General features: G+C 34.1%; 1 protein-coding gene across 4 annotated transcripts in view; it reads left to right on the forward strand.

Moving 5' to 3' along the window:
* Nucleotides 1-1,432: 1,432 nt before the first annotated feature.
* jdp (DnaJ domain-containing protein) overlaps nt 1,433-17,925 on the forward strand; it is a 189,208-nt gene continuing 172,715 nt past the window's right edge. For 2 of the 4 annotated variants that reach the window (XM_073961007.1, XM_073961009.1), the window contains exons 1-2: nt 1,534-1,674; nt 9,682-9,923. In XM_073961007.1, the coding sequence (XP_073817108.1) occupies nt 9,837-9,923 (87 nt within the window). In that variant the 5' untranslated portion in view covers nt 1,534-1,674; nt 9,682-9,836. Of the gene's footprint in view, nt 1,675-1,766; nt 1,899-9,681; nt 9,924-17,925 lie in introns of those variants that run through there. The other 2 variants (XM_073961010.1, XM_073961011.1) reach the window with 2 other exon arrangements.

Here is a 17,925-nt window from a genome sequence, read left to right on the forward strand (position 1 = left end):
GGAGAATCGGACTTATGTGGCACAAATAGTACTTACATAAAAATAAATATCAATTAAAATAGGTAGTAGTACAAAAATTTGTCCATGTTCACCATTCTATATTATATATTTTTGATTTGTTTTGAATATGCTTTCCGCACGAAGTAGCGGGTACTTCGCTAGTATCATATAAATTAAAAGTGGTCTGTGAGTGACATTTTTCAAATTTTAAATGAAACATAGTTATTTTAGTTATTGATAGGCAAAAGGTCATACATTCGTGCAATAGGTAATCATTTTTTGAGATTGTTTTTCATTTCATAGTATTTTTTTAAAAAAATAAAATAATAATAATAGTAATAATAATAATAATAATAATAATAATAATAATAATAGTAATAATAATAATAATAATAATAATAATAATAATAATAATAATAATAATAATAATAATAATAATAATAATAATAATAATAATAATAATAATAATAATAATAATAATAATAATAATAATAATAATAATAATAATAATAATAATAATAATAATAATAATAATAATAATAATAATAATAATAATAATAATAATAATAATAATAATAATAATAATAATAATAATAATAATAATAATAATAATAATAATAATAATAATAATAATAATAATAATAATAATAATAATAATAATAATAATAATAATAATAATAATAATAATAATAATAATAATAATAATAATAATAATAATAATAATAATAATAATAATAATAATAATAATAATAATAATAATAATAATAATAATAATAATAATAATAATAATAATAATAATAATAATAATAATAATAATAATAATAATGATAAATAAATAAATAAAAAATTCAAAGTGGTTTGTGCTGTGCGGAACCTTTTTTATAATGAAATTGAATGAAAGTTATTGTAGACATTAATAGACATTCATTCTCACCACAGGAAATCATTTTTTAGAACAATTTTAAAAAAGTCATAACCCTAATGTACGTACATACATATATATTAAATCTGAACAACATTGTGAACAAGCAAGTATTTTCCAAACTTTTTTTCCACCCCTCATTGGTGCACATTTCAATCAAGTATAGCAACTTTACTTGGAGAAAGACATATAAAGAGAAAAGATGGGGAATTTTTGTTTTCTCAACAGTTCTTACCTACATTTGTATATCTCTGGAATAAGTTGGGGCTTGTATTTGGGTGGGATGTGATGCTGTTGGTTTTTGTGTTGTGCTCACTTTTATGAGATAGGTAATACAGTCAAATTGAATATTTATGTATGTGTTTCCCATTACCATGCTGTTCCTCGCTCATAGTCATTATTGTCATCATCACCATTTGGATTATCATTATTAGTGGTGTTGTTGTTGCTGTTGGATTTGCTATTGCCCTTGTGAACCAGTTTCATTCATTCATTGAGAAGTGATTCTCAGACACACCACAATTTACTGGACAACTCTGCTGTAGTTGAGTGGCGCGTGTGGCATTACAAGAGTCGCAAACGTTGAACAGACGTCGTGGTCTAACCGCTCCGAGTAATAGTAACAATCAAGCAAGCATTCGGACCAAACAAACAAGTGTTAGTGGCAGTAACAATTTTGACTTATTGCCAGCAACAACGCGGCCTAAATTAAGAGCGGTTTAAATCGAAAGAAACAACTTAAAAAAATCACGGTTAGCTTGATAATATTTTAATTGTGTTTCTTTTGTTTTTTAATTTGTGTACTTGGCTGGGCTGTCGTTCGCTGTTCTCACTCTTAGTTGACTAGAAAACGATAATAATAAAATTAAATAAATAATAAATGAAACTTGTTTAAGTGTATTCTAAATAAACAAAAACAATTTGCATAATAAATTTAAAAAATCAAACAATAATAAGAAAAATAAATGTTCTAATGGTGCTAATTAAAAAAATTAAACCAAGACTTTCATGAAAATTACGATTTAAAGTTTCCAAAGAACCGGACTTTATATAATTTTGTTTGCTCCCCTCTTTAAGAACTAAAAAGTGAAAGTTTTGAGATCAGTTTGAAATCAATCATTCTTATCAGCTGTGTGTGTGTGAATGTTGTTGTTGCTGTCTTAAGGTTTATTTTTAATCTACGCTTCAATTAACGAAGGTCAACTCTGTTTTGAGTCACTGAATAGGAAAACAATTGCAATAATTCAAAATAAACACAAACATTTTTTAAACGAAATCGATGTGGAAGTGATTGTTTGCTTTTTTTGTTTCTTGGAAAAAAACCGATCAATTTTGTTGTTGTTGATTGGAAGATTTAACAAAAATGGTTTGGATTTTTTTAGATAAAATAGCTTGTTAATTTTGTTTCAGAAATTCCAGTACCATATTTAAAACTGAATATATCCAGAAAAATAACTAAGAATGTATTTTATGGTATCAACATCTAGAGGTATGATTTCCATACTTATAAATGTGTGCTGTTCAGTCAAGAAGATAAATTCAAAATCCATAATGAAATATTATGTACAAAATTAAAATAAATAAGAAGTTTCCTGACCCTTATTACAAATTACAGAAAATTTGGGCCCAAGCTGTAGATTAAAACTTCAAAATACCTGAAATACCATGTAATAACTAAATCGAACGGAAAACTTCACATTAGTTGAAATCGAGAGGTATAGTTATACCTCTGACTATGTTCACAATTTTTGATGCAGACGTTTTTTGGATCACTGGGAACCCTACCTGTTAAATTACAGCCAATTTGGACCGCAAATATTGATATAAAGACAATTAGCACTGAAAAATTTGTTGGGCCAATGGCAACCTATACTGAATCCACTGAATAAATTAATAATATTGAAAATACCTTATGTCGGGTGGTACCGTTATATGACGCACCGTAGTATAGCTGCCAAGCTGATTTGAAGTTGATCGGAAGTTAAAAAATCTGGTATCCAGCTTCACTCCAGTGAATGAAAGACTTGCAACAATACGGAAAAAAGAAAAGTTCTTCAACATTAGCTTTATGTGCGCTCATGCCCCAACCGAAGACAAGGACGAACAGACCAAAGATTGTACACGGTGCGCTTTAACTAACTTTAAATGAAAGGTGCTTACAACTGGATAGTTTTTGCGGATTCTGAAACTACAATGTTCATAGATGAGAAAAATAAAAAAAAAAACGCCGGAGCCATTTTCAAATAAATCGCGGTCAAAGTTCACATATTTAGGTTTTTTAGGTTATCTCGATTTTGCTTAAAGAAAATATTGTAGCAGTGAAAATTCTCTACAAGATTTACTTTAATAGTATTTTTTAGGTTTAAGACTTGCCGTTTCCTAGCAAAATCCTGAAAACCTAAAATAAACTTAAAAATGTGACCTTTGACCGTGATTTATTTAAAAATCCCTCCAGCGATTTGTTCTTGTTTTTGAATTTTTCTCATCTATGTATGAACATTCAGAATCGGCAAAAACTTCCCAGGTGTAAGCATCTTTCATTTAAAGTTAGTTAAGGCGCACCGTGATGGACCTATGTACATTAGGGCTATAACCAAAAAAATAGCACCACATAGCCGTGTAGAGCATGGAAAACTATTATGAAATACGGTGTCAATTTTTCTCTATTGCGAAAAAAGTTTCCGCACCAAATGCATGGAAGTTCAGAAATGCATTTTTTAATTTTATCTGTTATAACAACATATTTGCTTTTCATCAAAATTTATATTTTTTTGTAATCTAATTTAAAATCATTATTAAAGCGTTCTGGACCAATTTGATCTCAAATCGCGACATTTCGGAGCATATTAGGAACTTTTGACACTATTGCAATTTTTGGTTTTTCTTTATAAACTCGTTAATTTTATGTTTATATTTTTTGTACCTATCGGACAAGAGAATTTTGGGTCATTTGCAACGAATTCGCGAAAGTTACAGGCTGTTTTTGTTGACCTTGCCTGTGAGAATTGTATTTCTTTTCTACAAAAAATACAACACCAGTACCATGTGGGGAATTTTGTCCTAATAATGAAAACGCGTTTCTAAGATCGATTCGATGAAAAAAGTTTCAGCACCGACCGCAATTACTAAAACCCTTTTGGTATTTTTTCTACTTATAATTTTAATGTTTGAATAAATATTTATAGACAAAAATACATTTCTCACAGGCAAAGTCATTAAAAACGGTCTGTAACTTTCGCGAATTTGTTGCAAATGTACGATAGGTACAAAAAATATAAACATAAAATTCACGAGTTTATAAAGAAAAACCAAAAATTGCAATAGTGTCAAAAGTTCCTAATATGCTCCAAAATGGCGCGATTTGAGAACAAATTGGTCCGGAACGCTTTGATAATGATTTTAAATTAGATTACAAAAAAAATAAAAATTTTAATGAAAAGCAAACATGTTGTTATAACAGATAAAATTAAAAAATGCATTACTGAACTTCAATGCATTTGGTGCGGAAACTTTTTTCGCTATAGAGAAAAAATTACACCTTATTTCATAATAGTTTTTCATGCTCTACACGGCTACGTGGTGGCATTTTCGATATCTGCAAAAAAGTGCAAAAAGTTATATCCCTAATGTACATATACATATTAATTTTTGGTGGAGAATAGTTGCAATCATTTAGAGCCTCAAATGTCAAATCACAGCTGCTAGTTTGTTAAAAAATTTAGCTAAGCCAAAATACCTCAAATCAGTACCGTTATATGGGGCCTATACCAAAACATGGACATATACATAAAATTTTTCGTGGAGAGGTTTCATGACGTTAGCGAACCTTAAATGTCAAATTAAGAGTAGTTCTGACAAAAACTGTAGCTAAAACCCTCAAAATACGAAAAATCGGGAGGCATCGTTATATGGTGGCTATACCAAAACAAGGACCTATATTGACAATTTTTAGTGGAGAAGTGTTGGGGCCACTGGGAACCTTAAATGTCAAATTATATGTAGTTAGGTCAAAAATGTAGCTAAAATCCTCAAAATATCGAAAATCGGGAGGTATGCTGAAAAGTGTTTGGTGCAGAAGTTTTGTTACCACTGGGAACCTCAAGTGTCAAATAAAAGGTAGTTCGGTATAAAAAGCTAAAATCCTCAAAATGTCGAAAATCGGAAGGTACCGTTATATGGGGGTTATGTCAAAGCATGGACCTATGATGAAAATTTTTGTGTAAAAAGTGTTGCTAAAATCTTCAAAATACCGAAAATCGGGAGGTGCCGTTACATGGGGGCTATATCAAATCTTGACCTATACTGAAAATTTTTGATGGAGAAGCTTTTTACCAATAGTGCGTCAAATAACAGGTATGTAGTTCAGTCAAAAAATGTAGCTAAATTCCTCAAAATACGGAAACCGGGAGATACAGTTGCATGGAGGCTACACATGAACCAAAGCTGACAATTTTTGGTGGAGAAGTATTGTGACCACTGGGAACTTCCAGTGTCCAATAAAAGGTCATAAAAAAGTGGCTAAAAGCCAAAAATTGGGAGGTACTGTTATATTTGATGACAAAGCATGGAACTATGATGAAAAATTTTGGTGGAGATGTTTTGTGACTTCAAATGTCAAATTACAGGTAGTTCGTGAAAAAAGTATAGCTAAAATCCTCAAAATTCCGAAAATCGGGAGGTATCGTTACATGGGGCTACATCAAAACTGGACCTATGCTGACCATTTTTGATGGAGACGCATTTTTTACCAGTAGTAGCCACATGTGTCAAATAACATGTAGTTCGGTGAAAAACGTGTCTAAATGCCTCTAAATACGAAAATCGGGAGATACCATTATATGATGGCTATACCTAAGCTTGAACCTATGTTGACAATTTTTGGTGGAGAAGTTTGGTGACTACTGAGAACCTCAAGTCAAATTACAGCTAGTTCCTCAAGTGTCAAATAAAAGGTAATTCGGTAAAAAAGAGGCTAAGAGCCGAAAAACGGGAGGTTCCCTTATATGGGTGTTATGTCAAAGCATGGACCTATAATGAAAAATGTTGGAGGAGATGTTTTGTCACCCTAAATGTCAAATAACAGGTAATTCCGTAAAAAACATAGCTAAAATCCTCAAAATACCGAAAAACTTGGGCCGATTTAGCCCATCTTCGAACATGACGTGCCTATGGAAAAAATACCCTCGGATGCAAAAGTATCGAGTACTAGCTCAACAGACGGACTGGGCTAGATCTGCTCTGAATGTTATCCTGATCAAGAATATATGCGTTACAAACGGAAAAACAAACTTAATATACCCTCAATACTATTGTGGAGGGTATAAAAAGGATTACGGGTTTTCAAAATATTGTTGCATTTTTTGGCAGGCATAAACTTGCCGAAGAAAATATTAGGGTTTTCGGAACTTCTGGCTCTTTTATCTTCACTCGATAGGGATTTTCCTATGGTAATATAGTTGGTTATGGTAGCCATAGTGGAGCAAGTTGTAAGCACATTCGCCCTACACTCAGATAGTCTCTGGTTCAATCCCTTACCAGAACATCAAAATGTTCGACGCTGGTAAATCCTCTCATGTATGTTTGTGGACGGTTATACTAAAACATGGACCAATCAATGAACCCGAATTACAGCTGATTATACCCTCAGTTTAAGGCAATGGTGCTCAAAATATTTTGTGCATTAATCACTTCGAGGAGGTCTTCCCTTTTATAAACAACAGAAGATGAAAACAAAGAGAACCGATGTTTAAGGCAAGTAGTTTTATTTTTTGAGTACTTGGCCACACTTCCTGAGAAAATGTATCCGGTATTTAATCTGTCCATAGATCAGTGTTCACCAGCGAGCTGCTACTGAGAGCAAATTATCGTAACTTTCAATCCAAAACACACGGTAATGTATGCTCAGTTGCTCTCAGTACGGGCTCGCTGGTGAACACTGCCATAGATGAAAGTTTCAATTCACACAGATTAAGGGGATATCTCTGTCGGTAAAGCCGACTGATACTTTTTTACTTGTTTTTATTTTTAGTTATATGTGTTTGCTCTTAGGTGGGTACCTCCGTTCAACCGGGGAAGTGGGTCTCCGAAGTCATGTCATGTTCTTTTTCCCAGATTTAGGAGCGCGGACATCCACCATGGTGGATAGTATACAATTATGATCTGAGAAAAAATTTCTTATCGGATACTAACCTTTTGTCTATTTCGATTTGTAGTCTGTAGGATACTTGTGTGAGATCAATGACCTCCTATCGCCTCCAAAAGTCCTCCGAAATTGTTAGTATATATTACACTCTTGTCTCACAAGTTATGGCTTGCGATAGCGTCGCAGACAATAACGACTGCATCGTGTGGTTGGATAGCCCTCATAGCATTCCAGACCCTGGTTAGTGGAACTTCTCATTAGTGGCCCATATACCAAGAGGCAATAAGGAATTGGGTGAAGTCTGCTGATCTAAACTGGGGACATACGAAACCATTGAGGGTGTTGTACAATTAGACATAATATAGGATTGACAATATGTACATATATGGCGAGGTAGCCACTGTTATGCAAACTCTCAACTTCGCTTCCACAGACATACGGTTCATAGTTGATGCCAATGTCTAAATTTTCCACAACATGTAGGATCGGCAGGTTTTCTGAAGCGATTTTAGAGTGCTTCAGAATGATCCGCCAGATCTTAAGCATATTTTTTATTGGTAGCCACACAGTGCGGTGGTAAGCACGTCCGCCTTCCACTCAGAAGGTCCCTTACCAGAACATCAAATTTTTCGGCGGTGGCAAATCCCCTTAATGTAATATTATCTTAAATTTCCTGAGTATTTCCGCCGTGAAAAACTTCTCTACGAGTGGTGTAGTAATACACGCCACTCGGAGGCGGCGATAAAAGTAATTGAGCCAATAGTATGAATCGGCGTGCACTCATTGATGTGAGAGAAGTCTCTCTTGCCCCTTCGGGGATGTTCACCATACCTTTTAGCAGCATGCCGCCGTTGCAGTCTATCTTGGTCAACCAAACTCTGGCGTGAGGTCTCATAAAGAGTTCCTGGGCCAGGAACAGCCTTAGTTCGATGTCGTCCTAAGAGTTGCTAAGTCTACCTATACGTTTTTCTAGGAATACTTTAAGTACTCATCCATGCATTTCATCACCCTAAAACCACGATGCACCTCAGTAGATTCGAAATGCGTTACAGAAAAATCCTCGGGTGTAAAAACGTGTTCCATAACAAGTTCAGCCAACATAGTTTCTATTTCACCCAATTCGTCAGTGGTGATATGGGACAGCTTTCCCTTTTGATAAGATTTTGATGAGTTAGATGTAGTTTTTCTTACGAGGGCTGAACGATAACTTTCTGGCCTAGAAAACACTGCATTTTGACATTTTTTTGAAAGTTTTACAGTTTCTAGCTTTTGCGTACTCAGGACAGTTTAACATACGACCATGTGTTGTGTTGTTTACTATGACCTGAACAACTCACTTCACAAAAAAAAAAAATGGAATTTACTTGTGAACATTTTCGTCCGTTTATTATACCCTCAGAATTTAGGCTATACACTTTGATACGACCAAAAATGTGCCTCATCGAAATAACGGCTTTAGACCCCACGTATGTTTAGACGAAACTCGTTTCCGACAATGTCGAGTCGATTTAGCCATGTCCGTCCGTTTGTCACTCCTTCGGGTACTTTCCACACAAAATTCGGATAAAGTGAAGTTTAAGAGCCCCTCTCGCATCGTTTTGAAATTTGTTTCAGTAAGTAGTCTTTGCGCCCCCTTTACGACAGTAAAATTTTTGTCTTGCGCAAATCCATACATCTTGAGATATTGGCCTAAAAGCTCCTAGAAACCCTTACGGCAGCAACCAAAATTGCAAATCCACAGGATTATTCTCGCAGGGAGTTTCTGATTGGTGCACACACATTGCACATCATATTATTTCATCCAGTCATGTATCAGGTTGTAATATGGATCACTCCTTCGAGTACCTCCCAAACAAACTCAATATATTTTATATACGGCATAGTTATTGTGTTTGGTTTTGTTGTTTTTTTTCAGTGGTTGAGGGTATATCTCCGCCAGCACAGCTGACTAATACTTCCTTATTTGTGGCTGAAACATTTTGGTTTTAAAGATGTTGTTTTTCTTTTTGGCAGATGTAGTAAAAAAAATTATCCAGGCAATTAAAACAGAATATTGATAGGAATATCTATATATAAAGTGTTTCTCGATACACTGTGTCTATTTAAAGGGATAATAAATGATTATTTTGAGGTATTATTAACTTACGGACAAACTTAGTAAAAGCTTCATAGAAGGTGTGCACCTACAGTAATGTTGGCGATGTATCTATCTATGTATCTGTTTACACAATTTATCACATATCAGAAAAACACCTCATCATTTTCATCATCGTCATCAACACACGGCATATCAATACTGAAGTCAATTGATTGATACGGGAAGTGCTGATAGAGTCAATTTGTTTTTAGCTTTTTTGCTATTTTTATCGCTTAAAGACAAACACACATCGCAACACACACACACGCGAACAGGATGTTCAATTTTTACAAGAATAACAAATTGCACAATAAATAAATATTACAGTTTTTTTTCACTATTATCTACATAAATATGTCAATGATGATGGCCCAGATTTTGCTACCAGCCATTTACATATTCTAATTACAGTGATTTTGTTTTATTTTATATTTATTTTATTGTGTTGACAACAACTATTTTTTTTGTTCATTACTGCAGTGATTGATCACAGTGATAACAGCAAAACAAAAAAGTGGGAAAAATTACAAACAAAAACACCTGCGACAAATAAAATATTTAACAAAATTAATAATTAACAAAAATACCAAAATCCTTTGATAAAAAGTAAAGTAACCAGTAACGCAAACAGCAAAATGAGTGCCGTCGATTCGATTTTGAATTTTAAACGTGATTCCAGCGAGGATTTCTACGGCATGTTGAATTGTGATGAAAATTCAACGGTAAGTAATTGATTTAAGCAGCATTACATTATATGTACATTATAAAATAAAAAATTCCAATATAATGTCACAATATTTACATGTACATAGGCTGAACTGAACACATACATCACAAGCAACAGTTCATGACCTAAATACAATTTTATTGGTATATACAATGTATGTATATATGTATGTAATTTGACTTGATTTTTATTGTTGTAATGGACAATAGGCGTACAGCAATAACATTAAACATTTTAGCCTGTGAAAGTGGTATAAGTTTGGTCACAGATGCTGTAAACGATTTATAGCATTTAAATTTGAAATAATTGAAAGTATCCGCAAAACTTTAAATACTTTGAAAGGGCAATAATGAAGCGGGTTTGAGTAAATATATAGGAAAAGTAAATATACAGTCGTGCAAATAAAATGGATGAAGTTTAAATAAATATCGTTATTACAATAGGCAACACTAAGTCTTGCTTGGCGTCATCTGACATTTCCATTGGAAAGTTTGACATTTTTACGGTTTGATGAACGACCTTGTGCTGCGTTATTAAAAAACAAGTAAAAAAGTATCAGTCGGCATTGCCGACAGAGATATACCCTCAGCATGTGTATATTGAAACAATTTTTTTTCCCAAAAAACGCATGTATTTAGGGAGTTTTAAAAATTTTGGGCGTTTGAACTGACAAAAATGTTGATTAGGATTTAATATCAAAAGTTTTGCGGAGGAGATACTAAAAAGAATGGATCTCCAGCCACTACATATTGTACCATAGGGGTTTTTTAGAACTTCAGGGATGTTTGCTCAAGAAGTATGAACTTGCCCCTGAAACAACTTTTACCATCGCAATTGAGGCAGCAATGCAAGTTGCTTCAACAAAAACCAAACTGATTCGAAAGCAGGTCTTAAAGTGAACATGTATCCGAAATTTTGAGTGGGAGGTACCGGATGGAGTGGACAAATATAGTCCATATTTGAAACTGATCTATATCTGGTAGATATATTAGGATGTGTAAAGTATGGACCAATTCGGCCACTCTCTTCAAGAGTTATCGTGCGCACAATTTTTCCGAACATTTTTGAACTTTTGTGGGGGAGGTACCTGAAGGAGTGGACCGATATGGCTTATCATCGAACTTAAACTATGTTTGGACAAAATATTACTAAGGCCAAATTTTGGACCAAATCGGCAGACCAGTTCGAGGGTTATTTTGCCCTCCAACCTCCTCACACGGTGTCATAGGGTTTTTTTTGCAACTTTCAGGCTATTTTCTCAGGAAATATGGACTTGCCCCTGATGAAACTTATACCGTCGTATGGAGGGCAGTGAATACAAGTTGCTAAAGCAAAAATCAAAGCGATTCGAGAGATGTTCCTAAACTGAACTTTTCCAAAATTTTGTGTGGGGGGTACCCGACGGAGTGGACCGATTGAGTCCATATTGAAACCTGATCTAAGTCTGGTACACGCTCCACGATGGGCAAAGTATGGACCAAATCGGTTACACCCTTCAAGACTTATCGTGCGTACAAATTTTCCGAACATTTTCGAACTTTTGTGGGGGAGGTACCGGAAGGAGTGGACCGATATAGCTCATCTTCGAACTTAAACTAAGTTTGGACAAAATATTACGAAAGCCAAAATTTGAACCGAATCGGTTCATCCCTTCGAGAGTTATCGTGCGCTCCAGCCAGCCAGACAGACGGACGGACATTGCTCAATCGACTCCAAATTGTCTGAAACACATTTCGTCCAAACATACTTGGGGTCTAAAACCATTATTTCGATGAGGCACATTTTGCCCGTATGAAAGTGTATATACCCTTCATAGCCTAAAGGCTGAGGGTATAAAAAGTATATTCTACCCTCAGCCTTTAGGCTACATGTGCCTCATCGAAATATGTTTGACAAAATCCTTTTTAGATAATTTTGAGTCGATTTAGTCATGCCTGTCCGTCTGTCTGTCCGACTGACTGTAGCGCACAATGGCTCTCGAAGGGATCACCTGATTTGGGCCAAATCGGTCCACTCCTTCGGATAGCTACCCCATAAAAGTTTATCATTTTTCGCTAAAATGTGTATTTCAGGGTATTGCGAAAATAGCTCATGTCTGTATATTTTGTGATACGTTCTTCGCCTTTTGAGATATCAATAATATATTTCATAACATTAGAAGACAACTACTGAAGAATTGAAATCGAAATATTTTGTTTTAAAAAGGAAATAGTTAGAAATGCCAAATTTTGTAATATGTTGGAGGTTGGAGCCTACACTAGGATGGAAGTAGGGCGCGTTAATGGGATAATTTTCTCGTGTTTCTGCTATAGACACACTACACTATAATGTGATGTTAAAATCGAATATTATGCTAAACGTATTGTATTTTGGTAATGTTATTTTCTTGCACCTAAATATAATTTTCAAATATCGATTCAATGCTAGGATCCGTTTCTTGATATCAGTAGAAAACAGTCCTTACTGACAGTTTTAGAGTCCCTTTGGAGCAGGGTTTCGGAGTCGGAGTCTGGAGTCGGATTCTAGCAAATTTTGCTGCAGTCGGAGTCGTGAAAACAAAGCTAGACTCTGAATCCGGGCAAAATTCTTTTTACAGTGTTTTATTTAACTTGCTTTGGTGTCCGTTTAGTTCAAATCTGGTAACTCATTTTCAACACAGTTGCAGTTGCACACTTTCCAAATTTAGATGACAATACACGAATATGGAACCAAAACCCATATTGGTAAATTTTTACAGCGTTTTTACGGTGTTTTATTTAACTTGCTTTTCAAATCTGGTAATTCATTTTTGACACAGTTGCAGCTGACCAATCGAACTGAAACTTTGCACACTTTTCAGATTTGGATGACAATACATGAATATGAAACCAAATCCAATATGGGTCAATTTTTCCTATAGCCCCCATATAGCGGTACCACCCGATTTAGTTCAAATCTAGTAACAAATATTAACGCAGTTGCAGTTGACCAGTCGATCTGAAACTTTGCACACTTTTCAGATTTGGATGACAATACATAAATATGGGCCCATTTTTTCATATAGCCCCCATAAACGGTACCACCCGATTTCAGATATTTTGAGGATTTTATCTTCAGTTTTGCCCGAATTAGCTATCATTTGGCATTTGGGATTTCCAATTATACAGACATTTCCCCACCAAAAATTGTGAACATAGGTCCAGGTTTTGGTATTGCCCCCTTATAGCGGTACCACCAGATTTCAAGTACGAGGGCAGTTCGGAAACTTCTTACCCCAGCACAAAAAGCGCGGTATAAACAGAAAAAATTAAGTGTTTTGGAAACTTCCATCTCTGTTATGAACACATGTTAAATTTTGTTTCGATCTGGCAACTCCTTCATATATAAACAGGTGTTCAAAAAAGACGCATCCGCAATTTTTTTACAATGGAGAAATTAGAAATGCGCGCTGTCATTAAATATTTACATAAAAAAGGTTTATCGGGACAAGAAATTCATAATGATACGGTGAATGTGTTAGGTGAAAGTGCTCCTTCATATGCAACAGTAAAAAATTGGGTTGCTGAATTTAAACGTGGTCGTACAAGCATTGAAGATTAACCACGTAGTGGACGTCCAAAAACAGCAACAACAACAGAAATTGTAGCCAAAGTGCATGATATGGTATTAAATGATCGACGAATAAAAGTGCGTGAAATTGCTAATATCATGGGCATCTCAAATGATCGAGTCCATTTAATGTTGCATGAAGAACTACAGATGAAAAAGCTTTCATCAAGATGGGTGCCGCATTTGTTAACAGTCGATCAAAAACGCATAAGAATGAACCTTTCTCAAGCTTGTTGGGATCGTTTTAAGCGAAATAAAATGAATTTTAAGCGTCGTTTCATAACTGTTGATGAGACATGGATCCACCACTATACTCCAGAGACAAAAGAACAATCCAAACAATGGACTGAAGCTGGAGGAAGTGCCCCAAAGAAGGCAAAAACAATTCAAACGGCTGGTAAGGTTATTGCAACGTTTTTTTGGGAATTCAAAGATATTTTATTGATTGACTATCTGCAAAAGGGTAAAACAATAAATTCAGAGTACTATTGCAACCTTTTGGATCAATTAAATGTACAAATTCGAGAAAAACGTCCTGGCTTACAACACAAAAAAATAATTTTTCATCAAGACAACGCACCAGCGCACAAGAGTGTTTTAACAATGGCTAAAATCAACGAATTAAAGTACGAGTTGCTTGACCACCCACCTTATTCTCCTGATTTAGCTCCCAGTGACTTTTACTTGTTCCCAAATCTAAAAAAAATCCTTGCTGGCAAGCGTTTTACCTCAAGTGAAGATGCAATTACAGTTGTAAACCACTATTTTGAAGACCTTGAGGAAAACTATTTTAATCAAGGGATAGAATTGCTAGAAAAGCGTTGGATTGAAGTTGCAGGAGATTATATTGAAAAATAAAAATATTTTTGAAAAACTAACTATTCTCTTTCATTGACAGGCTAAGAAGCTTCCGCCCTCGTAAATATGTTCATCGATTTCTATGTTCATAGGTGATGTTGATGTACACTAGGGTGTTTTTAAAAAATCGATGTCGGATTTTTTGTAGGCGGTCCTGCTCCTAAAGTGTTTAGTTTTGTTATATTTTAAGATTGCCAAAGTTTGATCGGAATACGTTATCACGTGCCACTGGGGCTTAAAAAAATCTGACATCTATTTTTTCTCTTGAGTTATAACCACATTAATGTACACATATTTAAAAAAAACGAAAAAAATTAGATATTTTCACAAAAATACAATTTCAAAGTGGTTTGTAACGTACCTTTTTAATACTAAAATGAAATAAACGTTATTTTAGTCATTAATAAGGACAGATCATTCATTCTGGCAACAGGAATTTATTTTTGGAAACAAAAGTTAAAAACCATAACCCTAGCGTATATACTATGCCACTTGTATCGCCATCGGTAATGCTGTTCATCAGTCATATTATTTAGGTAATTTATTGCCCCGAAATATACATGCAATCAACCAAAGTCATAATGGAAATTCGGTATATAATTAATTTAAATTTTTAACATTGCTCCGATTTAATTATTTCCCGATATATGTATGCATTGTGTTCTAAATCAGCCTACGGCTTAATATTCCATTATATACTAATTAACATTGATATGTTTACATTTCTACGAATATTCATTGGTATGGCTTTTGTTTCCAATAATATTCAAAATATGCATAAACACCCACACACACATGCATACGTATATAAAGTGAATTATTTCAATAGTTGGTTTTAAAACAATATGAAAAATAAATACATTTCTATTAGAACAATACGTTATTATTTATATTACTAAATGACAATGTCATATTTATTTTGTAATAATTTTATTACACTCAGAGACGCATTAAGCTCTATTATATAATAATTCAATATTATTTTTGACAAGTTAAAAGCATGTCCATTCCAATTTATTTTTAATGGCACGTCGCACAAACAGTTCTCTCAAGCATTTTAACGAATTATCCACTTCATTAATATTGCTATTATCCTGGGAATTTCGAGACTTAAGAAGATAATAAAACAAATTTCCATTAATGGATGATGTTGTAATTCACTTTAAAAGAATATCTAAAATATGCATAGATTTAGAATATAATTTCAAATGTAAACAAAATATGTTTTATGTTCTTATTTAAATTTTATTTTGACTTTCATAATAAAAAAATATAATATTTACTTTTCTATTTACACCCGAAGGGCCTAACACAGGGTGAAAGTAACCCTGCTGTTAGGTCGCACTCTTCGGTCAGCGAACGAGCGTATAAAATATCTTTAATTTACACAGATAATGACTTTGAATTGGTCATACTCTTAAAGAAATTCAAGTTAGAGGAAAAAAGTATATGAAAATTTTTAATTTTTGCGAGACATGGCTTCTTGTCCGTTCAGGCAGGTTCATTGGAGATAGTTTTTTTACCCTCCGTAAGATAGAGGGTATAATTATATTTGTCATTCCGTTTGTAACAAAACAAAATATTCGCCAGAGACCCTATAAAGTGCTCATTAGGGTTAAAACTATTTTACAACCTCGTATCCATGTATCATATTTTGATGAGTTTTTACCTAAGATTACATAACAGCTTAATTATAAGGTGATTCCATAGAAAAAGATCACACACAAAGTCATACGAAAATTATTCTATATGAGCTTTTTTTAACAAACTTTTGAAGTTACTATAAACATATATATAACTGAAAATAAACCTTGGAGCCAAACGACATAAACGAAATGTCATAACGTTTATCATCATATCATTACATATACATAGTATATAATTTTATTTCATATATAATATCAATTAAAAATGGTTTGTGCAGGACGTTTTTCAATATTTAAATGGAATAAAATGTATTATAGTCAATAATAGCCATTCATTCGTGCAAGAGGAAATAATTTTTTAAGAAAGACTTTTTTCGTTTATTATTACTTTTGTTTTTCAATAAAAATCAAAGTGGTTTGTGCGTGACCTTTTTTAAACTTAATTTGAATAAACGTTATTTTAGTCATTATTATGCAAAAGTTCATTCATTATTGCTACATGAAATCGGACGGTGTAATAAAATTAAATAAAAATTAAATTTTAAATTGCGTCTAAAAAGAAATATATTTTTTACGCAAAGCGAACTATGCTGCAATGTATGTATAAAAATTTAATTGGACAATTACTACGCTAGGGCTCCATGTAATTTGAAATAATGCAAAAACTGGGAATGAGAAAATGTGGTTCTCTATACAAAACCCATTATATATTAGGCAGTAGGTCCGTTATCTAGCAGACATGTTATTGCAATTTGAATCAGGGGAAGCAAGGTCAGTAGTTCTTTTTATACCCTCAACATTTATGCTAACGAGGGTATATACACTTTCATACCGGCAAAATGTGCCTCATCCAAATAATGGTTTTAGACCCCAAGTATGTTTGGACGAAATCTGTTTCAGACAATTTGGAATCTATTTAGCAATGTCCGTCCGTCTGGCTGGCTGGTGCGCACGACAACTATCGAACGGATCAACCGATTCGAACCAAATTATGGGTATCGTAATATTTTGCCTAAACTCAGTTTAAGTTCGAAGATAGGCCATATCGGTCCACTCCTTCGGGTACCTCCCCCACTAAAGTTATAAAATGTTTAGAAAATTTGTGCGCACGATAACTCTTGAACGGAGTAACCGATTTAGTCCATGCTTTGCACATCCTGAAATTTTCTACAAGACTTAGACGAGGTTCCAATATGGACTGAATCGGTCAACTCCTTCAGGTACCTCCCCACAAAGGTTCAAAAATGCTCGGAAAATTTGTGCGCACGATAACTCTTGAAGGAAGTTACCGATTTGGTCCATGCCTTACACATCCTCATATATCTACCAGGTATAGATCAGATTCGAATAAGGACTATTTTAGTCCACTCCTTGGGGAACCTCCCACACAATGTGTCGGATAAGACCTGTTCTCGTTTCACTTTGATTTTTGTTGAAGCAACTTGCATTCACTGACCCCCTTTATGGTACAAGTTTTTTCAGGAGCTGGTAAATACTTCCTGAGAAAATAGCCCGAAATTTGTAAAAATCCCAATAACACCATGTGTACTGGCTGGAGAGCACGATAACTCTCGAACTGATCAACCGATTTCCTCAAATATGACCTATTTCATATTTAGTCCAAACTTAGATTCAGTTCGAGGATGACCAATACCGGTCCACAGCTTCCGGTACTATGGTATGCACGATATCTGTTGAACGAGGCAACCAATTTGGTCCAAACTTTGTATCTTCTAATATTTTGCCCTCTCTCGGTCCTCTCCTTAGGGTACCTCCCCTATAAAAGTTCAACATTTGTGTCTAAGTGCAGTTTAGGTTCTGTTCGAAGATCCTTTGGAAATATATACCGATGTTGTTCGTTGTGGAGCTCCTTTCAACTATATTATGTTTTCCGTGGACAAGTCC

Source organism: Musca autumnalis, unplaced genomic scaffold (assembly GCF_047663935.1).
Source record: "Musca autumnalis isolate F117 unplaced genomic scaffold, ASM4766393v1 scaffold_1, whole genome shotgun sequence".
NCBI lineage: Eukaryota > Metazoa > Arthropoda > Insecta > Diptera > Muscidae > Musca > Musca autumnalis.